This window comes from Leuciscus leuciscus (assembly GCF_965113295.1).
Source record: "Leuciscus leuciscus genome assembly, chromosome: 17".
Classification (NCBI taxonomy): Eukaryota; Metazoa; Chordata; class Actinopteri; order Cypriniformes; family Leuciscidae; genus Leuciscus; species Leuciscus leuciscus.
The window spans coordinates 434,194-457,500 of record NC_138741.1 but is presented as its reverse complement, the minus strand read 5'-3'; the positions used below and the strand labels follow the sequence as shown (position 1 = coordinate 457,500).

General features: G+C 42.4%; 1 protein-coding gene across 3 annotated transcripts in view; it reads left to right on the top strand.

The window, feature by feature from the left end:
* The window catches only part of LOC309478748 (serine/threonine-protein phosphatase 2A 56 kDa regulatory subunit gamma isoform), a 38,973-nt gene that overhangs the window by 5,610 nt on the left and 10,056 nt on the right, over positions 1-23,307 (top strand). For all 3 annotated transcript variants that reach the window (XM_082142456.1, XM_082142455.1, XM_082142454.1), the window contains exons 2-10: positions 7,612-7,811; positions 11,103-11,213; positions 11,400-11,492; positions 18,991-19,121; positions 19,279-19,338; positions 19,421-19,529; positions 19,806-19,859; positions 19,930-20,100; positions 21,003-21,130. In XM_082142456.1, the coding sequence (XP_081998582.1) occupies positions 7,612-7,811; positions 11,103-11,213; positions 11,400-11,492; positions 18,991-19,121; positions 19,279-19,338; positions 19,421-19,529; positions 19,806-19,859; positions 19,930-20,100; positions 21,003-21,130 (1,057 nt within the window). The remainder of the gene's footprint in view (positions 1-7,611; positions 7,812-11,102; positions 11,214-11,399; positions 11,493-18,990; positions 19,122-19,278; positions 19,339-19,420; positions 19,530-19,805; positions 19,860-19,929; positions 20,101-21,002; positions 21,131-23,307) is intronic.

The window sequence follows — 23,307 nt, the reverse complement described above, 5'->3', positions numbered from 1 at the left end:
GCGAGAGCTCGTTCTGTCTCGTCCTCTTCTAGAGATGTGTGAGAGCTCGTTCTGTCTCGTCCTCTTCTAGAGATGTGTGAGAGCTCGTTCTGTCTCGTCCTCTTCTAGAGATGTGTGAGTTCTGTCTCGACCTCTTCTAGAGATGTGCGAGAGCTCGTTCTGTCTCGACCTCTTGTCTCGACCTCTTCTAGAGATGTGCGAGAGCTCGTTCTGTCTCGACCTCTTCTAGAGATGTGTGAGTTCTGTCTCGACCTCTTCTAGAGATGTGCGAGAGCTTGTTCTGTCTCGTCCTCTTCTAGAGATGTGCGAGAGCTCGTTCTGTCTCGTCCTCTTCTAGAGATGTGCGAGAGCTCGTTCTGTCTCGACCTCTCCTAGAGATGTGTGAGAGCTCGTTCTGTCTCGTCCTCTTCTAGAGATGTGCGAGAGCTCGTTCTGTCTCGTCCTCTTCTAGAGATGTGTGAGTTCTGTCTCGACCTCTTCTAGAGATGTGCGAGAGCTCGTTCTGTCTCGACCTCTTCTAGGGATGTGTGAGAGCTCGTTCTGTCTCGACCTCTTCTAGAGATGTGCGAGAGCTCGTTCTGTCTCGACCTCTTCTAGAGATGTGCGAGAGCTCGTTCTGTCTCGACCTCTTCTAGAGATGTGCGAGAGCTCGTTCTGTCTCGTCCTCTTCTAGAGATGTGCGAGAGCTCGTTCTGTCTCGTCCTCTTCTAGAGATGTGTGAGTTCTGTCTCGACCTCTTCTAGAGATGTGCGAGAGCTCGTTCTGTCTCGACCTCTTCTAGAGATGTGCGAGAGCTCGTTCTGTCTCGTCCTCTTCTAGAGATGTGCGAGAGCTCGTTCTGTCTCGACCTCTTCTAGAGATGTGTGAGAGCTCGTTCTGTCTCGTCCTCTTCTAGAGATGTGTGAGTTCTGTCTCGACCTCTTCTAGAGATGTGCGAGAGCTCGTTCTGTCTCGTCCTCTTCTAGAGATGTGCGAGAGCTCGTTCTGTCTCGTCCTCTTCTAGAGATGTGCGAGAGCTCGTTCTGTCTCGACCTCTTCTAGAGATGTGTGAGAGCTCGTTCTGTCTCGTCCTCTTCTAGAGATGTGTGAGTTCTGTCTCGACCTCTTCTAGAGATGTGCGAGAGCTCGTTCTGTCTCGTCCTCTTCTAGAGATGTGCGAGAGCTCGTTCTGTCTCGTCCTCTTCTAGAGATGTGCGAGAGCTCGTTCTGTCTCGACCTCTTCTAGAGATGTGCGAGAGCTCGTTCTGTCTCGACCTCTTCTAGAGATGTGCGAGAGCTCGTTCTGTCTCGTCCTCTTCTAGAGATGTGCGAGAGCTCGTTCTGTCTCGTCCTCTTCTAGAGATGTGCGAGAGCTCGTTCTGTCTCGTCCTCTTCTAGAGATGTGCGAGAGCTCGTTCTGTCTCGACCTCTTCTAGAGATGTGCGAGAGCTCGTTCTGTCTCGTCCTCTTCTAGAGATGTGCGAGAGCTCGTTCTGTCTCGACCTCTTCTAGAGATGTGTGAGTTCTGTCTCGACCTCTTCTAGAGATGTGTGAGAGCTCGTTCTGTCTCGTCCTCTTCTAGAGATGTGCGAGAGCTCGTTCTGTCTCGTCCTCTTCTAGAGATGTGCGAGAGCTCGTTCTGTCTCGACCTCTTCTAGAGATGTGCGAGAGCTCGTTCTGTCTCGTCCTCTTCTAGAGATGTGCGAGAGCTCGTTCTGTCTCGTCCTCTTCTATAGATGTGCGAGAGCTCGTTCTGTCTCGACCTCTTCTAGAGATGTGTGAGTTCTGTCTCGTCCTCTTCTAGAGATGTGCGAGAGCTCGTTCTGTCTCGTCCTCTTCTAGAGATGTGCGAGAGCTCGTTCTGTCTCGACCTCTTCTAGAGATGTGCGAGAGCTCGTTCTGTCTCGTCCTCTTCTAGAGATGTGCGAGAGCTCGTTCTGTCTCGACCTCTTCTAGAGATGTGTGAGTTCTGTCTCGACCTCTTCTAGAGATGTGTGAGAGCTCGTTCTGTCTCGTCCTCTTCTAGAGATGTGCGAGAGCTCGTTCTGTCTCGTCCTCTTCTAGAGATGTGCGAGAGCTCGTTCTGTCTCGACCTCTTCTAGAGATGTGCGAGAGCTCGTTCTGTCTCGTCCTCTTCTAGAGATGTGCGAGAGCTCGTTCTGTCTCGACCTCTTCTAGAGATGTGCGAGAGCTCGTTCTGTCTCGACCTCTTCTAGAGATGTGCGAGAGCTCGTTCTGTCTGTTTTACAACACAAAACTTGAACTCAGTTAATAATTGATGAACTTTACACTGTTATCAAACTGATGTGAATAATGACTCTATCATCTTCTGTAGAGCTGCTTTACAGCTGAAGTTTGCATTTATTTTTATTTAATTCTTTATTTGTAATAAGCAACAAAGCTAAATTTAATCTACTGTCCCTGAGCCACATCACATCACATGACATACCAAAAGATCATTACACATGATAAAATATATACAACATCTGGATGTGTCTCATATCTGATAAAGTTTCCATCATAGATTCTGTTTATTCCTGTGAATCTGCTGTGAATCGATCTGTGTAAAGTCACGTCTCCTTCATTTATACAGCGCTTTAACACCACAGATCACAGCAGCTTTACAGTGATAACAGGAGATTACAGTGACAGAGAGTGTTTAGGCTTTACAGCAGATCTAGAATAAAGTTATTGTCCAGATAAAGTTCGTTTAGATTGATTTACTTCCGTTGAACGATCATCAGTGATTAGTAACGCGTGTGTGTGTTGCAGAGATCATCAGTGATTAGTAACGCGTGTGTGTGTTGCAGAGATCATCAGTGATTAGTAACGCGTGTGTGTGTTGCAGAGATCATCAGTGATTAGTAACGCGTGTGTGTGTTGCAGAGATCATCAGTGATTAGTAACGCGTGTGTGTGTTGCAGAGATCATTAGTTCTGAACGATCATCAGTGATTAGTAAAGGTGTCACGATTCTCCAAATCCTCGATTCGATTACATTTTCGATTGTGCAGAGATCATTAGTTCTGAACGATCATCAGTGATTAGTAACGTGTGTGTGTTGCAGAGATCATCAGTGATTAGTAACGCGTGTGTGTGTTGCAGAGATCATTAGTTCTGAACGATCATCAGTGATTAGTAACGTGTGTTGCAGAGATCATTAGTTCTGAACGATCATCAGTGATTAGTAACGCGTGTGTGTGTTGCAGAGATCATCAGTGATTAGTAACGCGTGTGTGTGTTGCAGAGATCATTAGTTCTGAACGATCATCAGTGATTAGTAACGTGTGTGTTGCAGAGATCATCAGTGATTAGTAACGCGTGTGTGTGTTGCAGAGATCATTAGTTCTGAACGATCATCAGTGATTAGTAACGCGTGTGTGTGTTGCAGAGATCATCAGTGATTAGTAACGCGTGTGTGTGTTGCAGAGATCATTAGTTCTGAACGATCATCAGTGATTAGTAACGCGTGTGTGTGTTGCAGAGATCATCAGTGATTAGTAACGCGTGTGTGTTGCAGAGATCATCAGTGATTAGTAACGCGTGTGTGTGTTGCAGAGATCATTAGTTCTGAACGATCATCAGTGATTAGTAACGCGTGTGTGTGTTGCAGAGATCATTAGTTCTGAACGATCATCAGTGATTAGTAACGCGTGTGTGTTGCAGAGATCATTAGTTCTGAACGATCATCAGTGATTAGTAACGCGTGTGTGTGTGTTGCAGAGATCATCAGTGATTAGTAACGCGTGTGTGTGTGTTGCAGAGATCATCAGTGATTAGTAACGCGTGTGTGTGTGTTGCAGAGATCATCAGTGATTAGTAACGCGTGTGTGTGTGTTGCAGAGATCATCAGTGATTAGTAACGTGTGTGTTGCAGAGATCATTAGTTCTGAACGATCATCAGTGATTATAGGCCGCTGTACGTGAGCTGTATCGTTCAGTTTCGTTCCACCAAGTGGGGCACTAATTTTTCTTTTGCTCAATATGTTCAACGTTAATAAAAGGTATCCAAGCAAAAAGTTCTCCACGCATTATCCTGCAGTTAATGAGAAATTGTAATTTATTGGCGCACTATATTGACTGCGTATTGAGACGTCTAAAACGGTTGAGCTCGATTTTCAACCAATCAGCATCGAAAATGTAAGTAGGTCACAGCCGAAATCAAGACAATATCACTACGCACATGTAAACAGAGGAGGACGTAAGCAGCGCATCTTCATCTGATAGCGGCGATCAAGCTCGATTAACACCCGTAAAGTGTATTCTTCATGTCGGAAAAGATGGTGGGAAAGGTCCGCAGCCCTTTACTGAAGTCCGATGGGAAAAAATCAAGCAATGTGCGTAGGAATGGCTCAAAACGTCGGACACTACGGAGCTAACGTTAGCTATTGCTAATAAACATGTTGCCCTCCTGGACAAACTGGTCTCTGATGTCCCAACAACTACGGGTTTCACCCGGCCTGATATCGGCGTTCTATAGACAAAAAAAACCAAAAAACACGCTTGACTTGTGTGTATGTGCGTGATGGGTAGGTTAAGGGGTCGGGTTAGTGTGTGTGTGTGTGTGTGTGTGTGTGTGAGAGAGAGAGAGATGGGTAGGTTTAGGGGTCGGGTTAATGTGTGTGTGTGTGTGTGTGTGTGAGAGAGAGAGAGAGAGAGAGAGAGAGAGAGATGGGTAGGTTTAGGGGTCGGGTTAATGTGTGTGTGTGTGTGTGAGAGAGAGAGAGAGAGAGAGAGAGAGAGAGATGGGTAGGTTTAGGGGTCAGGTTAGTGTGTGAGTGTGTGTGTGTGTGTGTGTGTGTGTGTGTGTGAGAGAGATGGGTAGGTTTAGGGGTTGGGTAACTTGGGTTAGTGTGTGTGTGTGTGTGTGTGTGAGAGAGAGAGAGATGGGTAGGTTTAGGGGTTGGGTTAGTGTATGTGTGAGAGAGAGATGGGTAGGTTTAGGGGTCAGGTTAGTGTGTGAGTGTGTGTGTGTGTGTGTGTGTGAGAGAGATGGGTAGGTTTAGGGGTTGGGTAACTTGGGTTAGTGTGTGTGTGTGTGTGTGTGTGTGTGAGAGAGAGATGGGTAGGTTTAGGGGTTGGGTTAGTGTATGTGTGAGAGAGAGATGGGTAGGTAAATAAATAAATCAAAATTAAATCTTGTTTACAATAATCATTCCTGTGAATATGTACATGTAGTGCAGTTACTGCTCGTGTATGCAAATTAACAATTCACCATTAAATGTGTTATTTTTAATAATAGGGGGGGGGGGGGTTAATTTTTCTCAAGAACAATAGGCTACACACAGACAGCCCTATCAGCTGGTAGTATTATTTAAGGTTAAAAATAACTCAAATTAAATATAATGTGTTTTTTATTATAATAACAACTTTATTTAATGATATAAGTACAAATATAATAAATATGTAATATAGTACACATATTTAGCAAAATACTCTCTATAGCTCTTTTTCTAGCCAACTAACGTGTCTATATTATGGTCATTAAATGGCTTTCCTGAGAATGGATGTGTGGTGTGAGAGCGTGTGAAAAGTGTCAATTGCGTGAGTCTCACGGTGAATGCGTGAGAGTTGGGAGTTCTGTTATTATATTTTGGCTTAATTCTATTTGTTATTCAGATTTTACCTCAAATATTACCTTTGAATTGGAACAACATAATGAGAAGTAATTGGGATGTTAATGTTACAGTAGAAGTTTTCTTGATAATCTTATCATGTTTACTGTCCCTAGATAGCAACTTCAGGTATATCACACATTTCAAACTGTTTTAAAATTTTAAAATTTCAAAATTTTATTTTGTACTTCAAGTGGTAATTCGGCATTTTTTGGTTTATATGATAACAGGTTTGAAAGTGCAAAATTCCCTATGTTTTCCCTTTTTTTCAAAATGGGCACCTTTAGCATAATTTTTCTCAAAAACTGCAAGATTGTGTGTGGAGAACTTTTTCCTAAGGAATCTCATATATATTTCTGATATTAAATATGTGGAACGAAACCCTATTTCTAGGCCTCTTTTAGGCTACTGACAGCGGCCTATCTCTCTCTCCTCACACACACTCACACACTAACCTGACCCCTAAACCTATCCATCTCTCTCTCTCTCTTTCTCTCTCTCTCTCACACACACACACACACACTAACCCAACCCCTAAACCTACCCATCTCTCTCTCTCTCTTTCTCTCTCTCTCTCACACACACACACACACACTAACCTGACCCCTAAACCTATCCATCTCTCTCTCTCTCTTTCTCTCTCTCTCTCACACACACACACACACTAACCCAACCCCTAAACCTACCCATCTCTCTCTCTCTCTCTCTCACACACACACACTAACCCGACCCCTTAACCTACCCATCTCTCTCTCTCTCTTTCTCTCTCTCTCTCACACACACACACACTAACCCAACCCCTAAACCTACCCATCTCTCTCTCTCTCTCTCTCTCACACACACACACTAACCCGACCCCTTAACCTACCCATCTCTCTCTCTCTCTTTCTCTCTCTCTCTCACACACACACACACACACACACACTAACCCGACCCCTTAACCTACCCATCACGCACATACACACAAGTCAAGCGTTTTTTTATTTTTTTATTTTTTTATAAAACGCCGATATCAGGCCGGGTGAAACCCGTAGTTGTTGGGACATCAGAGACCAGTTTGTCCAGGAGGGCAACATGTTTATTAGCAATAGCTAACGTTAGCTCCGTAGTGTCCGACGTTTTGAGCCATTCCTACGCACATTGCTTGATTTTTTCCCATCGGACTTCAGTAAAGGGCTGCGGACCTTTCCCACCATCTTTTCCGACATGAAGAATACACTTTACGGGTGTTAATCGAGCTTGATCGCCGCTATCAGATGAAGATGCGCTGCTTACGTCCTCCTCTGTTTACATGTGCGTAGTGATATTGGCTTGATTTCGGCTGTGACCTACTTACATTCTCGATGCTGATTGGTTGAAAATCGAGCTCAACCGTTTTAGACGTCTCAATACGCAATCAATATAGTGCGCCAATAAATACACTTTTCTCATTAACTGCAGGAAAATGCGTGGAGAACTTTTTTCTTGGAAACCTTTTATTAACGTTGAACATATTGAGCAAAAGAAAAATTAGTGCCCCACTTGGTGGAACGAAACCCTATTTCTAGGCCTCTTTTAGGCTACTGACAGAGGCCCATTAGTAACGCGTGTGTGTTGCAGAGATCATTAGTTCTGAACGATCATCAGTGATTAGTAAAGGCCTCATTATACTTCTGCGTCGGACCTACGCCGGAGCCTATACGCCGTAGGCAACGTGTTGGTTTTAATTTATACTTCTGCGTTGTTGTCCACGTTGACGCGCACCTAGGGAGCATGTGAAACCCAGAGGGAGGGGTTCTGGCAGACCAATCACAGTGCTTGCGTCCGCGTAGAATTGACGCGTTGTTACATTTTTGGAGAGGTGCACGTCAGGGTACGCCGAAGGGTACGCACGCTACACACAGTCTACGATGTAGCTACGGCGGCAGTTCGACGCAGAAGTATAAATAGGCCTTAACGCGTGTGTGTTGCAGAGATCATTAGTTCTGAACGATCATCAGTGATTAGTAACGCGCTGTGTGTGTGTGTGTGTGTTGCAGACGTGGCTCCGGCCGAGCAGGAGAAGCTCTTTGTCCAGAAGCTGCGCCAGTGCTGCGTTCTCTTCGACTTCCTGTCTGACCCCCTCAGCGACCTGAAATGGAAGGAGGTGAAGCGTGCGGCGCTCAGCGAGATGGTGGAGTTCCTCACACACAACCGCAGTGTGATCACCGAGCCCATCTACCCCGAGGTGGTGCACATGGTGAGTCCAGCGAACGCCGGATCAATGCCGCTCTGTGTCCTCGCATCTCCAGTCTTGTGCCTTCACATGCTCTGCTATTTACAGCCTCAGACGAGCCTTATCATGATGATGGAGACGGTCCTCGGTACAAACACCCAACCGTCCCGTTCTCCACTCACCGGTCCAGACGCACTCGTCAAGTCTCCATTTATACAGCGCTTTATATAACACTGAGTGTTTCAGAGCAGCTTTACAGAGATAACAGAACAATAATGCAAAGTTTGTTTCCAGAAGAAAATAGCGTCACAGTCCAGCTTAAGGAAGTTCAGAGAAGTGATTAATTTAGTTAATTTATATATATATCCACTCTGGAGTAAACCATGATGTCATCGTCCAGCTCAGTTCAGTTCTCATATAATGGTGTCAGTGCAGGAGATCAATAATATTGTTGAATATTAAATGTCCCCGACTGAGCGAGACTAAAGCCAGAGGTGATGAAGTGTGGATAACTGCGGTCTCTATCATGTGTTTAAACTAAACTCATTTAAAGGGATACTCCACTTTTTTTGGAAATAGGCTCATTTTACAACTCCCCCAGAGTGAAAGGGAATGTTTAACTCTGGGGGAGTTGTAAAATGAGCCTATTTCCAAAAAAAGTGGAGTATCCCTTTAAGCCTGGTCAATTTAAACATTTAAGACTAAAACACGAAAGAGAACTCGTGTGTGTGTGTGTGTGTGTGTGTGTGTGTGTGTGTTCATCCAAAGCGCGCACAAGTCTCAGATAGCACGCAGATATTGAGTTCTCATTCAGGTCTTGTGCTTGAATAGACAAATTCACACAAAAATTGTCAACATGTCCGTCTTGATGAGAATCCTAGCAGACAGAGTCTGTTTACGTGAACTTACACAGTTGAGAAAGACAACGCTTTATATGGAACATTATCAGTATTTTGCATCCATGCGTTATGACTTAAAGTCCCTGTAAAGTCAAAATTAAGTATGTGTTCTGAGTTTGTCACACCACAGAAAAATGTGTTATTAGTCACCCAGTCAAATTTGAATGAAAAAAAAAGCCGCCAAGTACATAAAATAAGCTATCAAAATCTTGAAAAAATGAGCAGGAGTCTCTGCTCTCAAACGCTGGGGGCGTGTCCGCTGGCTGCGCTGAAACCACGCCAACTCGCGGGAAAGCTACCGTCGCCACACTCAACTGTCTGTCACCGCTACAGCCGGAATGGATGCTCCTAGCAGCTTAATTGTTTTTTCAAAGCCATACATGTTCGAGCCTGGACTACCTACTATAATTATAACATAAGCACACAAGGCAACTTACACTCATTGGTGGGCACGCACTGCCAACGATGGCACCAGTTGTCGGCGCGACGGGAGGATGAAGGCCGAGGCGAGAGATAGTCGGCTCGGACCCATTCACCAGTAACAGCGGATTATCAGTGACTCCCAGTTGTCTCCGACGAAAGTTTATAAAACTATCCCGTGTAAAATGATCACTACAGAGGCAGGTTTTGGCGGTGATCCTCAGCTCTCCATCAAGGTGGCTCTTCACAAAATTAATCCACCTCTTGTTGATGTGATACGTTAGTTTTTCGGAAATTTAAATAAGGACACTGATCTGTTTTGTACGTGATCACATCCAGGTTACATGCATTTCCGTGTTGAGGCATAGCTAGCTAGCAAACTGTAGGCTGTAGTAACCATAGATATCATATAAAGCCTTTATATGATATCTATGGTAGTAACTAACAGTACTGACAGTAACTCGCGATCGGCAAACTGATGTGAATGTGCTCTATTTATATTGTTAGGGGAGGGGACAGCGTCAGGGGCTCCAGTGCGTCATCAAGTAGGGGCGTGTCCAGGAGCTCAGGGGCTTCAGTGCGTCATCAAGCCCCCGTTTTAGCCCCGCCCAAAAAATCCGGAAAACAGCAATGGTGAAAAACTGTTTAACGGTCTAACTCCACAATTCAGTACTTCACAGTTCACAGTCTTTGTAATATGTTTTAGCAAAACATTTCTAACATTTCTAATGTGTTTAGAATTTTTTTTTAGAATTGCCTTTACAGGGACTTTAAAGGGACAGCAGCCTAATATTCCTGCTGTCTGTGTCTAATGCTAATCAAACAACGAAAGACAAGGACTCGCTGCTCTTTATTGAATAGCTTTTGTTACTTTAATAAGGATTATTCTTTAACTTATACAGTCAAATATGCAATGCTATTTTATATTACTTTATTTAATTTCTGTCCCTGAGAACTAATGTTAGACCTGAACTGAAAAACCTGAAAGCACTGTTTATTTTATTAGTATCTTTGCTCTGTTCTGTTGCTTGTAGTTAAAATGATTTGTTCTTTATTTCTTTATTTTTATTTGACAGTAGACTTTTTTCCCTGAACATACACATATATATATATATATATATAGCACATGCTGAACCGTAGCGAAACCGTGAAGCTAAAACCGTGATACAAACCGAACCGTGAGCAATTTGAACCGTTGCACCGCTAGAGACAATATTCCTCAAGCTCTCGTCCCAGAAACTCTTGTTTCATAATGTGTAACACACAGGCGAGTTGTTGAACAGATCAGCTGCGTGTGTGTGTGTGTGTGTGTGTGTGTGTGTGTGTGTGAACCCCAGCTTTCATGTCTTTCAGTCACATGATCAAAGCTGCACGACTGCTGCCAATGCTAATATCGTTATTGTTCTGCTAATGTGGCGGTCGATCGTCCGCCTGTCTGGATGAGACGTGACGCACCTGAGCTCAGTGATTGATAACAGGATATTTATATGAGAATCTGCTGGCTGATTGTCTAATCTATAGCTCTGTTTCCATCCACCTACGTTTCTTTATGCAAATTTGGGATATCACATAAAAAACACTGGATGGAAACACCAAGATTTGCAAAACATGCGCATTATAAACATGCTGTCATTATAGGCTGATCATTTTTGTTATTTGATAATAAGAGCTGCACATAAACTACGACAGAAACACATTTACTGAATAAATCCCTCGAACCTCATGTGACTCAGCGTCAGCTGTGATTGGATAACTGGAGTAACCAGTGGACCAAAGGCGTCGCAGCATCTCTAATGTTGGTCTGGTGTTTCTGGAAGTGTGTGATCAGAATGATTTGGTGTAATTCCCTCCAGAAGCGTCTCTCACACACGAGTGTGTTCCCGAACACCAGCATCCGCTAGAGAACATGACAGCGTTTACTGTGTTTCGTCTGATGATGATGCGTGTTCCTGTGTGTGTGTGTGTGTGTGTGTGTGTGTGTGTGTGTGTATTGCAGTTTGCCATCAACATGTTCAGGGCTCTTCCGCCTTCGTCCAACCCGACGGGAGCTGAGTTTGACCCCGAGGAGGACGAACCCACTCTGGAAGCAGCGTGGCCTCACCTACAGGTGCTGATGACATCATCAGTCACATGACCCTGACACCGTTCACACCACGACCAATCAGAGCTGACCTGACTGATGTTGGCTGTTATCAGCGTCGGGTCGCGGTGTGAACGAGAGCGTCTGAATAACACAGAACGTTTGAACTGGTTTGACCTGTTGCTCATCACTGCATGTTTCTGTTTCCTGAAGCTGGTGTACGAGTTCTTCCTGCGGTTTCTAGAGTCGCCCGACTTTCAGCCCAATGTTGCAAAGAAGTACATTGACCAGAAATTTGTGATGCAGGTACAGATTTTTATTACACTATATATACACTAGCGGTCAACGGTCTGGATTAATGTGTCTGAAAGAGTCTCTTCTGCTCTCAAGGCTGTGTTTATTTGATCATAAATACAGTAAAAACAGTGTAATATTATTATAATGTAAATCATCTTTTCTCTATGTGAATATACAGTAAAGTGTAATTTATTCCTGTGATCAAAGCTGAATTTTCAGCATCATTACTCCAGTCTTCAGTGTCACATGATCCTTCACAAATCACTCTAATATGAGGATTTGATGCTCAACAAACATTTATGATTATTATCAGTATTAAAAAATCTGTTGTGCTGCTTCAGTTTTTTGTGGAAACACACTTCACTTCAAAAGTTTTGGGGGGAAAATAAGTAAATGAATACTTTTATTAATCAGGGACGCATTAAACTGATCAAAAGTGACAGTAAAGACATTTATAATGTTACAAAAGATTATATTTTAAATAAATGCTGTTCATCAAAGAATCCTGAAAAATAAAATGTATCGGTTTCCACAAAAATAATACATTTTCACTAGGGCTGTACTCAACCAAAGAAAATCTTGGTCGACTGAAGTCCTGAAATTTCCGACTAAAAATCGACTAAAATCGACTAAAAATGACGGTAAAAAAAACACAAAAAAAACTTTTAATTAATTAGATGCACACTGTGCGCAGTACTTGGTAGCCTTGTTGTCCGCCTAAATGGATTATAAATAAACATAAAAAAACTAGTAGGCTATTTGCAGTATATTAAATCGTTTTTGACCTAATTATTTTGCACTGAAATGAGTCTGACACTCGAGTCTGTCGGCTCTGACAGCGTTGCATCACGTGCACCTGCGCAATATCATAGCTTATGATTTCCGAAAATAGTACTGTTGTCAACAAGTGATATCATCACAAGAACTGTTGAGGAACATGCAACATAATTTAGACAATTATTTTTGTCATATGTTATAATAATAAGTTATAACTGTCAGACACTATCATTTCACCGTGCATGTCCTCGCACCGAGCGAGGCTGAACATGAGCTCAGCTTCGCAGCTGAGACACGAATAGACTATTAACTTAAAGCTTTTACTCTTAATAAACACAAAAGGCACGTCCACTTTAATAAAAAAAGAATATTTATTAAACAAACCAGATCAAGAGCAGAAACGAAATAAAGTGCATAACTGAAAAATAAAGCATCCTAGGCTCAAAACTAACACAACCAACAGCACAGCGCAATTGCGCATTAGGCTCCAAATAAAAAATAAAAAAGTTAGGTTATAACACTAAAATATTGAAATATGCAAATTCTGATATGTTCATATAGCCTACTCAAAACAGACAGGGCAAGCTAACGCAGACAAGTGAGCTTACCACTTTTAGATGATATGTCATGTTTGTCGTCGAGCTGTGGAAAACTGTTGCTTGCAAACTTTGCATTCGACCTTTTTCCTAAATCAATTTTAACAAAATGCTGCCACACTGTCGATTTCTTTGTTGTTGACATGTTAGAAGAGGACTGACTATTAAACGCTCTCACAATTAAATAAATAATATTCAGCATCAAACCTTCTATAGTTATCGCTCTCTCTTGGGTTGGGCTAATCCAAAAAAGGTGAAAACAAGGGGGGTGTTCTGAAGACAGACTGTTACAGTGAAACAAGGGTACTCTGAAAACACCCCCATTAGCCTCAGCGCGGCAAAACTGATGAAACAAACGCGGCAAAACTGATGAAATGAACGCGGCAAAAAATCGACCAATCAGAATTTTGGTCGAATCAGAGCGTATCGACCAATTAATCGACTAATCGACTGGGACAGTACAGCCCTAATTTTCACTGATAGTCAGGGGGCCAATTCTGAAAAGGGCTTCTGTTAAGACTTTTGCGGACATGTTTTGGTACAAGCTGTCACCCTATTTTTTTTGTTGTCACCCTATTTTTTATGTTGTCACCCTATTTTTTTTGACACCCATAGGTAAGATATTAGGGTGGTTGTCAAGCTGAATTTTTTTTTGTGTGACTTGTACAAGCAATTTCAGGCCAATTTTTTGGTTTCCTGCTCAACACGACATGCCAACAGTAAATGTTGAATATCTCCTCAACCACAAGGACCATATTCATAAAAATGGTATCAAATGAAAGCCAACACTCATGGGATGTCTGCTGAAGTGTCAGAATGAACATTTATTGTACAGTGTAAGAGACAACAGAACTAGAACATGAAAAAAACTATCTCCGCCTAAAGAGAACCAGTTTTCAAAGTGAATATCAGCTTGGAAACATAACCTAGTATCCCAAAACCTCTATCAATCAGTACCCATATCTATGGGAATGAGTCAAGCCAAGTTTAAAGCTTGTAGGGAGAGACAGTGCAATGCTGCACAAGTTATAATACTTTAATGTCAAGGCGGAAATTTCGAACTGTAGATGATGGTCTATGGTGCTACTCAATGTTGTTTTCGTCAACGATGACGATAACGAAATGATTTCGTTGACGCACCTTTTTTTTATGACGATAACGCGACGATGACTAGCTAAAAATGGCTCTAAGGTGACTAAAACATGACGAGACGTTTTCGAGTTTTCGTTGACGAGACGAGACGGAACGAAAATGATTATAAGTCAGACGTTCACAATGCATGTCATTTCTGCCTAATTTGCGTGAAATCTGTCTGTTTTGAGCTAAAAAAAAAAAAAAAAAGTATCAGCAATGCTGCAGCTTCCTATCCTTGTTTTGGGTACGCCCACCACCCGGCTGCCTATGCCGCGCACCAGATTCCACACAACAACAACACACCTGCGGCTGCGGCTAGTCACGAGTCGCCACACATCTTCGATATGAGGCGCCGGACTGGACAAAAGCGAAACGAACTGCGCGAGCGAGCGACAGTGCGCGAGAGAGACCGAGTGTGTCTGCGCGCGAGAGAGACCGAAAGTGCGCGCGAGAGACCGAGTGTGTCTGCGCGCGAGAGAGACCAAGTGTAGGCGAGAGAGACCGAGTGTGTCCGAGCATTAGTTTAGTAGGCTAATTGGTACAAAGTAATATATAATTATTATATAACTTAGATTATAACATAAATTATTATTTAACTAATTATATAATAAAGCCACAATTGCCAAAGTAAGAATGTTTTTATTCCTGGCTTTTTTTTTGAGTAAAACAGTGATTCCACTGTTTCCACTTTATCTGTGTGTAATGTTGTAGTAGCTCAAAGTTTTTTGCTGTTTAAACTGTAAACCATTCCTTTATTACTGTGATTACTGGTGAAAATAGCCAATGTGCTGAAATTTTAGAAGAGCATCAATTCATGGAAAAAATATAACTTGAAATATGGGGATAAAAGGTTTCTGCCCAATGCGACAATGAAGTACAGCTTGCCAGCACTGCATCTCCATCAATGAGAAAGTCTAGTTTATTATGCAAAGGTTTTAAGGTTAACTGTTGTTTTATGAATTGCAACACTTGCTACAACCTGTCAAACCTAAGCCCATTTCCAATACTTTTTAACCTAAATTAATTTGTTAAAGACTAGCCTACTTTTATTTTTATTTTGTACAAAAATTGACTAAAACTTGACTAAAACCTTTTTGCGTTTTCGTCGACTAAAACTTGACTAAAACTACCAAGTTTATAAGTGACTAAAATGTGACTAAAACTAAAAAGCATTTTCGTCCAAAAGACTAAGACTAAGACTAAAACTAAAAGGGCTGCCAAAAACAACACTGGTGCTACTTGACTTAATTAGTGTACCAGGTTGTAACACAAATTATATTACATTCACATATCACTATAGTTATTAATTCCATCCTAACAAAACTGCTCTCTCACTTCTTTAGGGTTAGGGGTTAGTAACTAGTTAGTAGTAATAACTATGTAATAGTCGTATGGCAAAGGTATGTTTTTCCCCATCAAAGCAGTGGCTCTCAGGTTGGCAGTCTCATCCCTTTGAGACTGAATGGATTGAATAAGCAAGGTCAAGCTAAGCGCAATGCAAATAATGGTGTGTGTCTATTATATTGCAAAAATATTGCACAATATTATACTACAATAATCTCCAGAAAGAGCACAAAGACACCACTTCCTGAAAAATCACTTCAAACAAAGGGCTTTATCTTGGCTGTATTTTCCATATTTGTCTTGACAAATGAAAAAATTTTCCCAATCAATATCTCTTCCTATTTGTTTTTCTTTGGACGCTAGGCTTACAGCTCCCTCTGGATCCATGTTATCTCATCTGAAGGCAAATACATTTTTCACTACACTAGTCTGATTGGTTTCTGAGTGGATCACTACAATGTCCTCTGACAAAAGCTGAGGGCTTTGCTATCTAACAAACTTATTAACACTTTTAGCTATAGCAGACTGTAAAATAGGCTGCTGTGCAGCAAATAAATTAAAAACATAATATTTCCATTACATATCTGCACAAAACTTAATTTACCTATTAGTAAGTAAGCTAGTAATTATGAAAGTAAATTAGCCTAGCTATACACTCACCTAAAGGATTATTAGGAACACCTGTTCAATTTCTCATTAATGCAATTATCTAATCAACCAATCACATGGCAGTTGCTTCAATGCATTTAGTGGTGTGGTCCTGGTCAAGACAATCTCCTGAACTCCAAACTGAATGTCAGAATGGGAAAGAAAGGTGATTTAAGCAATTTTGAGCGTGGCATGGTTGTTGGTGCCAGACGGGCCGGTCTGAGTATTTCACAATCTGCTCAGTTACTGGGATTTTCACGCACAACCATTTCTAGGGTTTACAAAGAATGGTGTGAAAAGGGAAAAACATCCAGTATGCGGCAGTCCTGTGGGCGGAAATGCCTTGTTGATGCTAGAGGTCAGAGGAGAATGGGCCGACTGATTCAAGCTGATAGAAGAGCAACTTTGACTGAAATAACCACTCGTTACAACTGAGGTATGCAGCAAAGCATTTGTGAAGCCACAACACGCACAACCTTGAGGCGGATGGGCTACAACAGCAGAAGACCCCACCGGGTACCACTCATCTCCACTACAAATAGGAAAAAGAGGCTACAATTTGCACGAGCTCACCAAAATTGGACAGTTGAAGACTGGAAAAATGTTGCCTGGTCTGATGAGTCTCGATTTCTGTTGAGACATTCAGATGGTAGAGTCAGAATTTGGCGTAAACAGAATGAGAACATGGATCCATCATGCCTTGTTACGACTGTGCAGGCTGGTGGTGGTGGTGTAATGGTGTGGGGGATGTTTTCTTGGCACACTTTAGGCCCCTTAGTGCCAACTGGGCATCGTTTAAATGCCATGGCCTACCTGAGCATTGTTTCTGACCATGTCCATCCCTTTATGACCACCATGTACCCATCCTCTGATGGCTACTTCCAGCAGGATAATGCACCATGTCACAAAGCTCGAATCATTTCAAATTGGTTTTCTGAACATGACAATGAGTTCACTGTACTAAAATGGCCCCCACAGTCACCAGATCTCAACCCAATAGAGCATCTTTGGGATGTGGTGGAACGGGATCTTCGTGCCCTGGATGTGCATCCCACAAATCTCCATCAACTGCAAGATGCTATCCTATCAATATGGGCCAGCATTTCTAAAGAATAAGGGTGTCACGATTTCGATTTTAAATCGAAATCGATCGAAAATAATGCTCAATCTCGATTATCGAATCAAAAAATGGAATCGTCGATGCTGCCACGCCCCCATGTCACGGCAGCTCGGCTTGCCTGTAATAGTTAAAACTCCTTTTCTCGAGAATATTGAAGCCTTTATTTTAAAACACATTGCAGCTGCACAGCGAGAGCATCATATCTCGTCTGAGCGAGCTGATTGTCTGTGCTGCGGCAACTGCACGAACCTATGGCAAGTTAGCAGTGGCGTACGGTCCAATGGGAGCGCATGGCGCCCTGCCAACCTCGAGCGCGCCAATTTGGACGCGGCTGGAGAGTGTAATTCACAAAAAACTCGCCAAAGGATTTTAGGTTTAAATCGACTGAAGCGAAGTACCTGATATGAGCGAAATAGCACGGCAAGGCAAAGCAGTACTCGTTCCCTTATCTCTAAGGGAACCGAGGTTACGCAAGTAACCAAGTAGCCTACGTTCCCTTACGAGAACGTTCTCTCGTACTGCGTTGCAAACGCTGTGGGAACCCAATTTAAAACGCCGTGCTATTCGCCTGTGACTGCTCTGAGGAGTCCAGGGAGCCCCGGGACTATAATAGCCAGGTAATAGGTTATATTGTTTAAGTTTCCAATTGACTGAAGATATAAGTTATTGTTACATTATGTTGTTAATAAACGTTTTAAATTTGACAATGTAGTGTGTGGTATTGCGAACAAAGGTCAGATATTATTATATTGCATAAAAGTCTTAAAATGGCATAGCTTGTGCTTTCAATTTATTTTTTTTAAATCGAGAATCGAATCGAACCGTGACTTTAGAATCGAAAATGTAATCAAATCGAGGATTTGGAGAATCGTGACACCCTTACTAAAGAATGCTTTCAGCACCTTGTTGAATCAATGCCACGTAGAATTAAGGCAGTTCTGAAGGCGAAAGGGGGTCAAACACCGTATTAGTATGGTGTTCCTAATAATCCTTTAGGTGAGTGTATGTCTGGTAAGTATATAGCTAGTTGGAAAACAGTTTATAGCTTACCTGTTTCTGGCAACATTTGATGGTAGAATGGTAGAATCTTGAGGTAAATGTTTGTGTAGACAAATAGATCAAGTTAATCTGTTGTGTGATTGTGTGATTCACTCCTTTATAAAGTTTTGTTCAGACTGTACTGTTGACACCTGCTGTGATCATCTTCTCTGGATCTGCTGCGTCAATCTGCTGCCAAATCACAGCTGCGCTGACACAACAGTGCCCCTTGTGGTGTGATACTCTTGTGGTATTTATTGATTATTATTTTTTTAATGATCATGCTTGCACATAAGTTGGATTATATTGCACATTTGCCCAAAATTACAATAGGTAACATGGAAGAAAATGGAAGCACTTTGGGGAAAAAAATCCACTTTTACCACTTTTAAGAATATAGTGTTAAAATGGACAAAAAAACCATTTTCTAAGCTGACAACCTGGCTAGAACACATGTTGAGGGGATAAATATTAATACTGGATAGGTTGTATACTTGTACCAAAAAGTGTCCAACAAAGTTTTAATATCAGTTTTGGCCCCCTGATTTGTGAAGGGTCATGTGACACTAAAGACTGGAGTAATGATGCTGAAAATTCAGCTTTGATCACAGGAATAAATTACACTTTACTATATATTCACATAGAGAACAGATTATTTACATTATAATATTTCACTGTTTTATTGTATTTCTGATCAAATTAACACAGCCCTGGTGAGCAGAAGAGACTCTTTCAGACACATTAAAGCGTCCTACTGATGCCAGACCGTTGGCCTCTAGCGTGTACATTACTGAAGTAAAGTTTCAAGCACTAGTTTTAAACTGTTGAGTGTTGTCTGTCTCTATCTCAGCTTCTGGAGTTGTTCGACAGTGAAGATCCTCGAGAACGGGACTTCTTGAAGACCACCCTGCACCGCATATACGGGAAGTTTCTTGGGCTGCGCGCTTACATCAGAAAGCAAGTTAACAACATATTTTACAGGTGAGCAATGCCTTCATGGCCCAGAGCTAGAGGTGTGATAATGCATTCCTGCTGTTCAGGACTGAGTCGTCTGTGCTTTACTCCGCGTGTAAACGTGAAACACGGACGCGAAGGAACCGCCGCCCAGAATCCCTCTGTGTTTTGTGTGTGTTTGCAGGTTTATTTACGAGACTGAGCATCACAACGGAATAGCTGAACTACTGGAGATCCTAGGAAGGTAAAACATGAGCTTGTGATGTGTGTCCCTTTGCATGCTGGGAAATCTTCTGATAGGTGTGTTCCTTCCTTCTCTCCGACAGCATCATCAACGGTTTTGCTTTACCGTTAAAAGAGGAGCACAAGATTTTCCTGCTGAAGGTTTTGCTCCCACTGCACAAGGTGAAGTCTCTGAGCGTCTATCACCCGCAGGTCAGTCGCTAACGCTAACCCGTACCCTAACCCCTAACCCATACCCTAACCCAGTCGCTAACCCGTACCCTAACCCATACCTTAACCCCTAACCCGTACCCGTACCTGTACCCTAACCCAGTCGCTAACCCGTACCTGTACCCTAACCCGTACCCCTAACCCGTACCCTAACCCGTACCCCTAGCCCGTACCCTAACTCGTACCCGTACCTGTACCCTAACCCGTACCCGTACCCTAACCCCTAACCCAGTGCTAATGTTGTGTGTTCTCGCTCAGCTGGCGTATTGTGTGGTTCAGTTCCTGGAGAAGGACAGCACGCTCACAGAGCCGGTAAGACTTCGCTCTCTCTGATTGGCTGATGAGGGTGATCATGTGACTGACGCTGTGCTGCCGTGTGCAGGTGGTCATGGCTCTGCTCAAGTACTGGCCCAAGACCCACAGCCCGAAGGAGGTGATGTTCCTGAACGAGCTGGAGGAGATCCTGGACGTGATCGAGCCGTCGGAGTTCGTCAAAGTCATGGAGCCGCTCTTCCGTCAGCTAGCCAAGTGTGTGTCCAGCCCACACTTCCAGGTGCGTCGATGACACCTGTACTACACCAACAACAGCGTGCTCTGATGTGTTCTTAAAGGGAGAGTTCACCCAAAAATGAAAATTAGCCCATGATTCACTCTCCCTGAAGCCATCCTAGGTGTATACGACATTCTTCTCTCAGACGAACACAATCAGAGTTATATAAAAAAATGTCCCGACTCTTCCAAGCTTTATAATGACAGTGAATGGCCACCATTTTTTTAAGCATCTGTCCAATAACCAAAGCGATACATTGTATCAGATAACCCAAACGTTACTGTTGTGACTTCCTAAATATTGTCTCTATCGTCTTCTCTAGAGCTGAGTTAGAGTGTCGTATCTGATGGTTCATCACTGACTGTGTGAAGTGAAGCTGTGTAAAGCGCTGTCGAGATAAAGCTGACTGGACTTGTGTCATGTGTGCCTGCGATAGAACATGTGTGTTCATGTGGTCATGTGACGTGTGTAATGTGTGCCTGCGATAGAACGTGTGTGTTCATGTGGTCATGTGACGTGTGTCATGTGTGCCTGCGATAGAACATGTGTGTGTTCATGTGGTCATGTGACGTGTGTAATGTGTGCCTGCGATAGAACATGTGTGTGTTCATGTGGTCATGTGATGTGTGTCATGTGTGCCTGCGATAGAACATGTGTGTTCATGTGGTCATGTGACGTGTGTAATGTGTGCCTGCGATAGAACGTGTGTGTTCATGTGGTCATGTGACGTGTGTCATGTGTGCCTGCGATAGAACATGTGTGTGTTCATGTGGTCATGTGACGTGTGTAATGTGTGCCTGCGATAGAACATGTGTGTGTTCATGTGGTCATGTGACGTGTGTAATGTGTGCCTGCGATAGAACATGTGTGTGTTCATGTGGTCATGTGACGTGTGTTCCCGTCAGGTGGCGGAGAGAGCGCTGTATTACTGGAACAACGAGTACATCATGAGTCTCATCAGTGACAACGCAGCCAGGATCTTACCCATCATGTTCCCGGCACTCTACCGAAACTCCAAGAGCCACTGGAACAAGTAAGACTCGCGTGTTTCCCTTCCTGGAGTTCTGGAGTGTGTTTACTCCTCGTGTTCAGCGACTTCAGATTTGTAAAAGTTGACATTTATGTGACTAGTCGCTGATGATGTCACTGATGAACACACGAGCCTGAACCTCGAGCTGACACTGAATGTGGTTCTCTTGTGCACACACACACACACACACACACACGACAGCGCTCCTGCAGAACAGGTTATTCTTATCAGCTCTTTTGTCTTTGGGTCGATATATTTCTCACAGATTTCTGCTCGTTCTGAATCAGATCTAGATGAAGTAGCACAGTAAAGATTACATGTACATGAATGCCTGAGTGTGTGTGTGTGTGTGTGTGTGTGTGTGTGTGTGTGAATTGCACCTCACTGCGTCTCTCTACTAGTGCAGTTGTGGGTTTAGTTACTAAGAAATATATGCTAGAACTTTACAGTTTCTAAGCTATTTTATTGATAAATCACAGAACAGAGTTTACAATATATATTCTTCTTCATGTGATATGCGCGCTTCTCTGCGCGTATGTGTGTGTGTGTAATGCAGCATTGTAGAACGGTGATTAACTTCCCTGTACAATAAGTGTAAAGCTTTCATTCACTTGATCTATGAGCATCAGATGTATGATCAGACAGATCTTGCTCTCGCATTCATTTGTCATTTTAACTGAAACTGAGCATAAAAGTGGATTTATTATTAATATTATCCCGCTGCGCCCTCTATAGGCCATGATCAGCGACTAGTCAAAGTCAAGCTTCAAGCGTCATGGCAGAGCATTAAAGTCAATTCAACCCCTAATATGAGTGTGTGTGTGAGTCCGAGACTGCCTATATTTAGCACAGTTATTATATTAATAATACAAATGATGGCACTTCGGGGAGAAAAGGTTGTCCTCTGTGTTCAGTCTTTTAAACTCCTCCTCAGTGTAAACACAGCAGTGAAACGCTAGCAGTCCCAGCACTCATCAGACAATCCAGACAAATAAAATGCATCAGTTTCCACAAAAATAATACGTTTTCAACACTGATAATAATCATAAATGTTTCTTGATCATCAGATCATTATATTAGAGTGATTTGTGAAGGATCATGTGACACTGAAGACTGGAGTAATGATGCTGAAAATTCAGCTTTGATCACAGGAATAAATTACACTTTACTATATATTCACATAGAGAACAGATGATTTACATTATAATAATATTTCTGAAAAATCTTGTGAGTATTCACTCTAATTGCTAGTTCAGGTTTGGCTGAAGGCTACAGGTTGTCCGGTCAGAACAATGATGTCTCACTCAGGTTATATTCCAAATCGTTGTTTTATTAAAGGTGCATAGATGTGTGGTTCTGTGAATACAAAATACAGAAATGAATATGGATATAAACATAAAACACAAGAATAATATGAATAAAGCTTATTTGGTAATTTACTGATGAATAAAGGGTAAAATATAACACAATACAATCTCTATGATGAAATACTTGACTAAGTGGGAATGGATGTGTGTGCGCTAACGCTGTACACGAGCTGTGCACGAGCTGTGCATGCGAGCATGGCTACTGCTGCATGTGCGGTCAAACCGAGATGTAAACAACTATGAGCGCATGCGCGCGACCTGAGGTACAACATGCATTGGTGTTTATAAGGAATAAATATAACTAATACTGACAACGAATGACATAAATATACATGGGATGGCAGTAATGTCACAGCAGCCGAATATAATTAAGTGAACAACATTAAATTATTATTATTTAATTAACATTAAATTATTATTTATTAATTAATTATTATTATTATTAAATGTAAACACTGATACAGGCGGATTAGCGTTCGTTGAAACTGTTCAGTAATTATGTGATTACTTTACAGTGTGATGCACGCACACGCACAATCTATAAAACTTCTCCGATTTGGGCTAATACACTATATTCCACTCTTCAAACTATTTACAATATTCAGCGATCTCCTTTTCCGTTATCATCCGTCAACTTTCTTCTCCGTCACTTTGCGAACTCCGGTGGAAAGTTTGGAATAGTCCATTTCTCACTGAATGACAGGGGTGACTGGGAGAGTCCATATGTCAGAGGGGAACACTTTCTACAGCCACCCCCAAATTCACAGTGTGAATTTGCCGACTTTAAGTGTCTTTGCTACATTAAATTTAAAG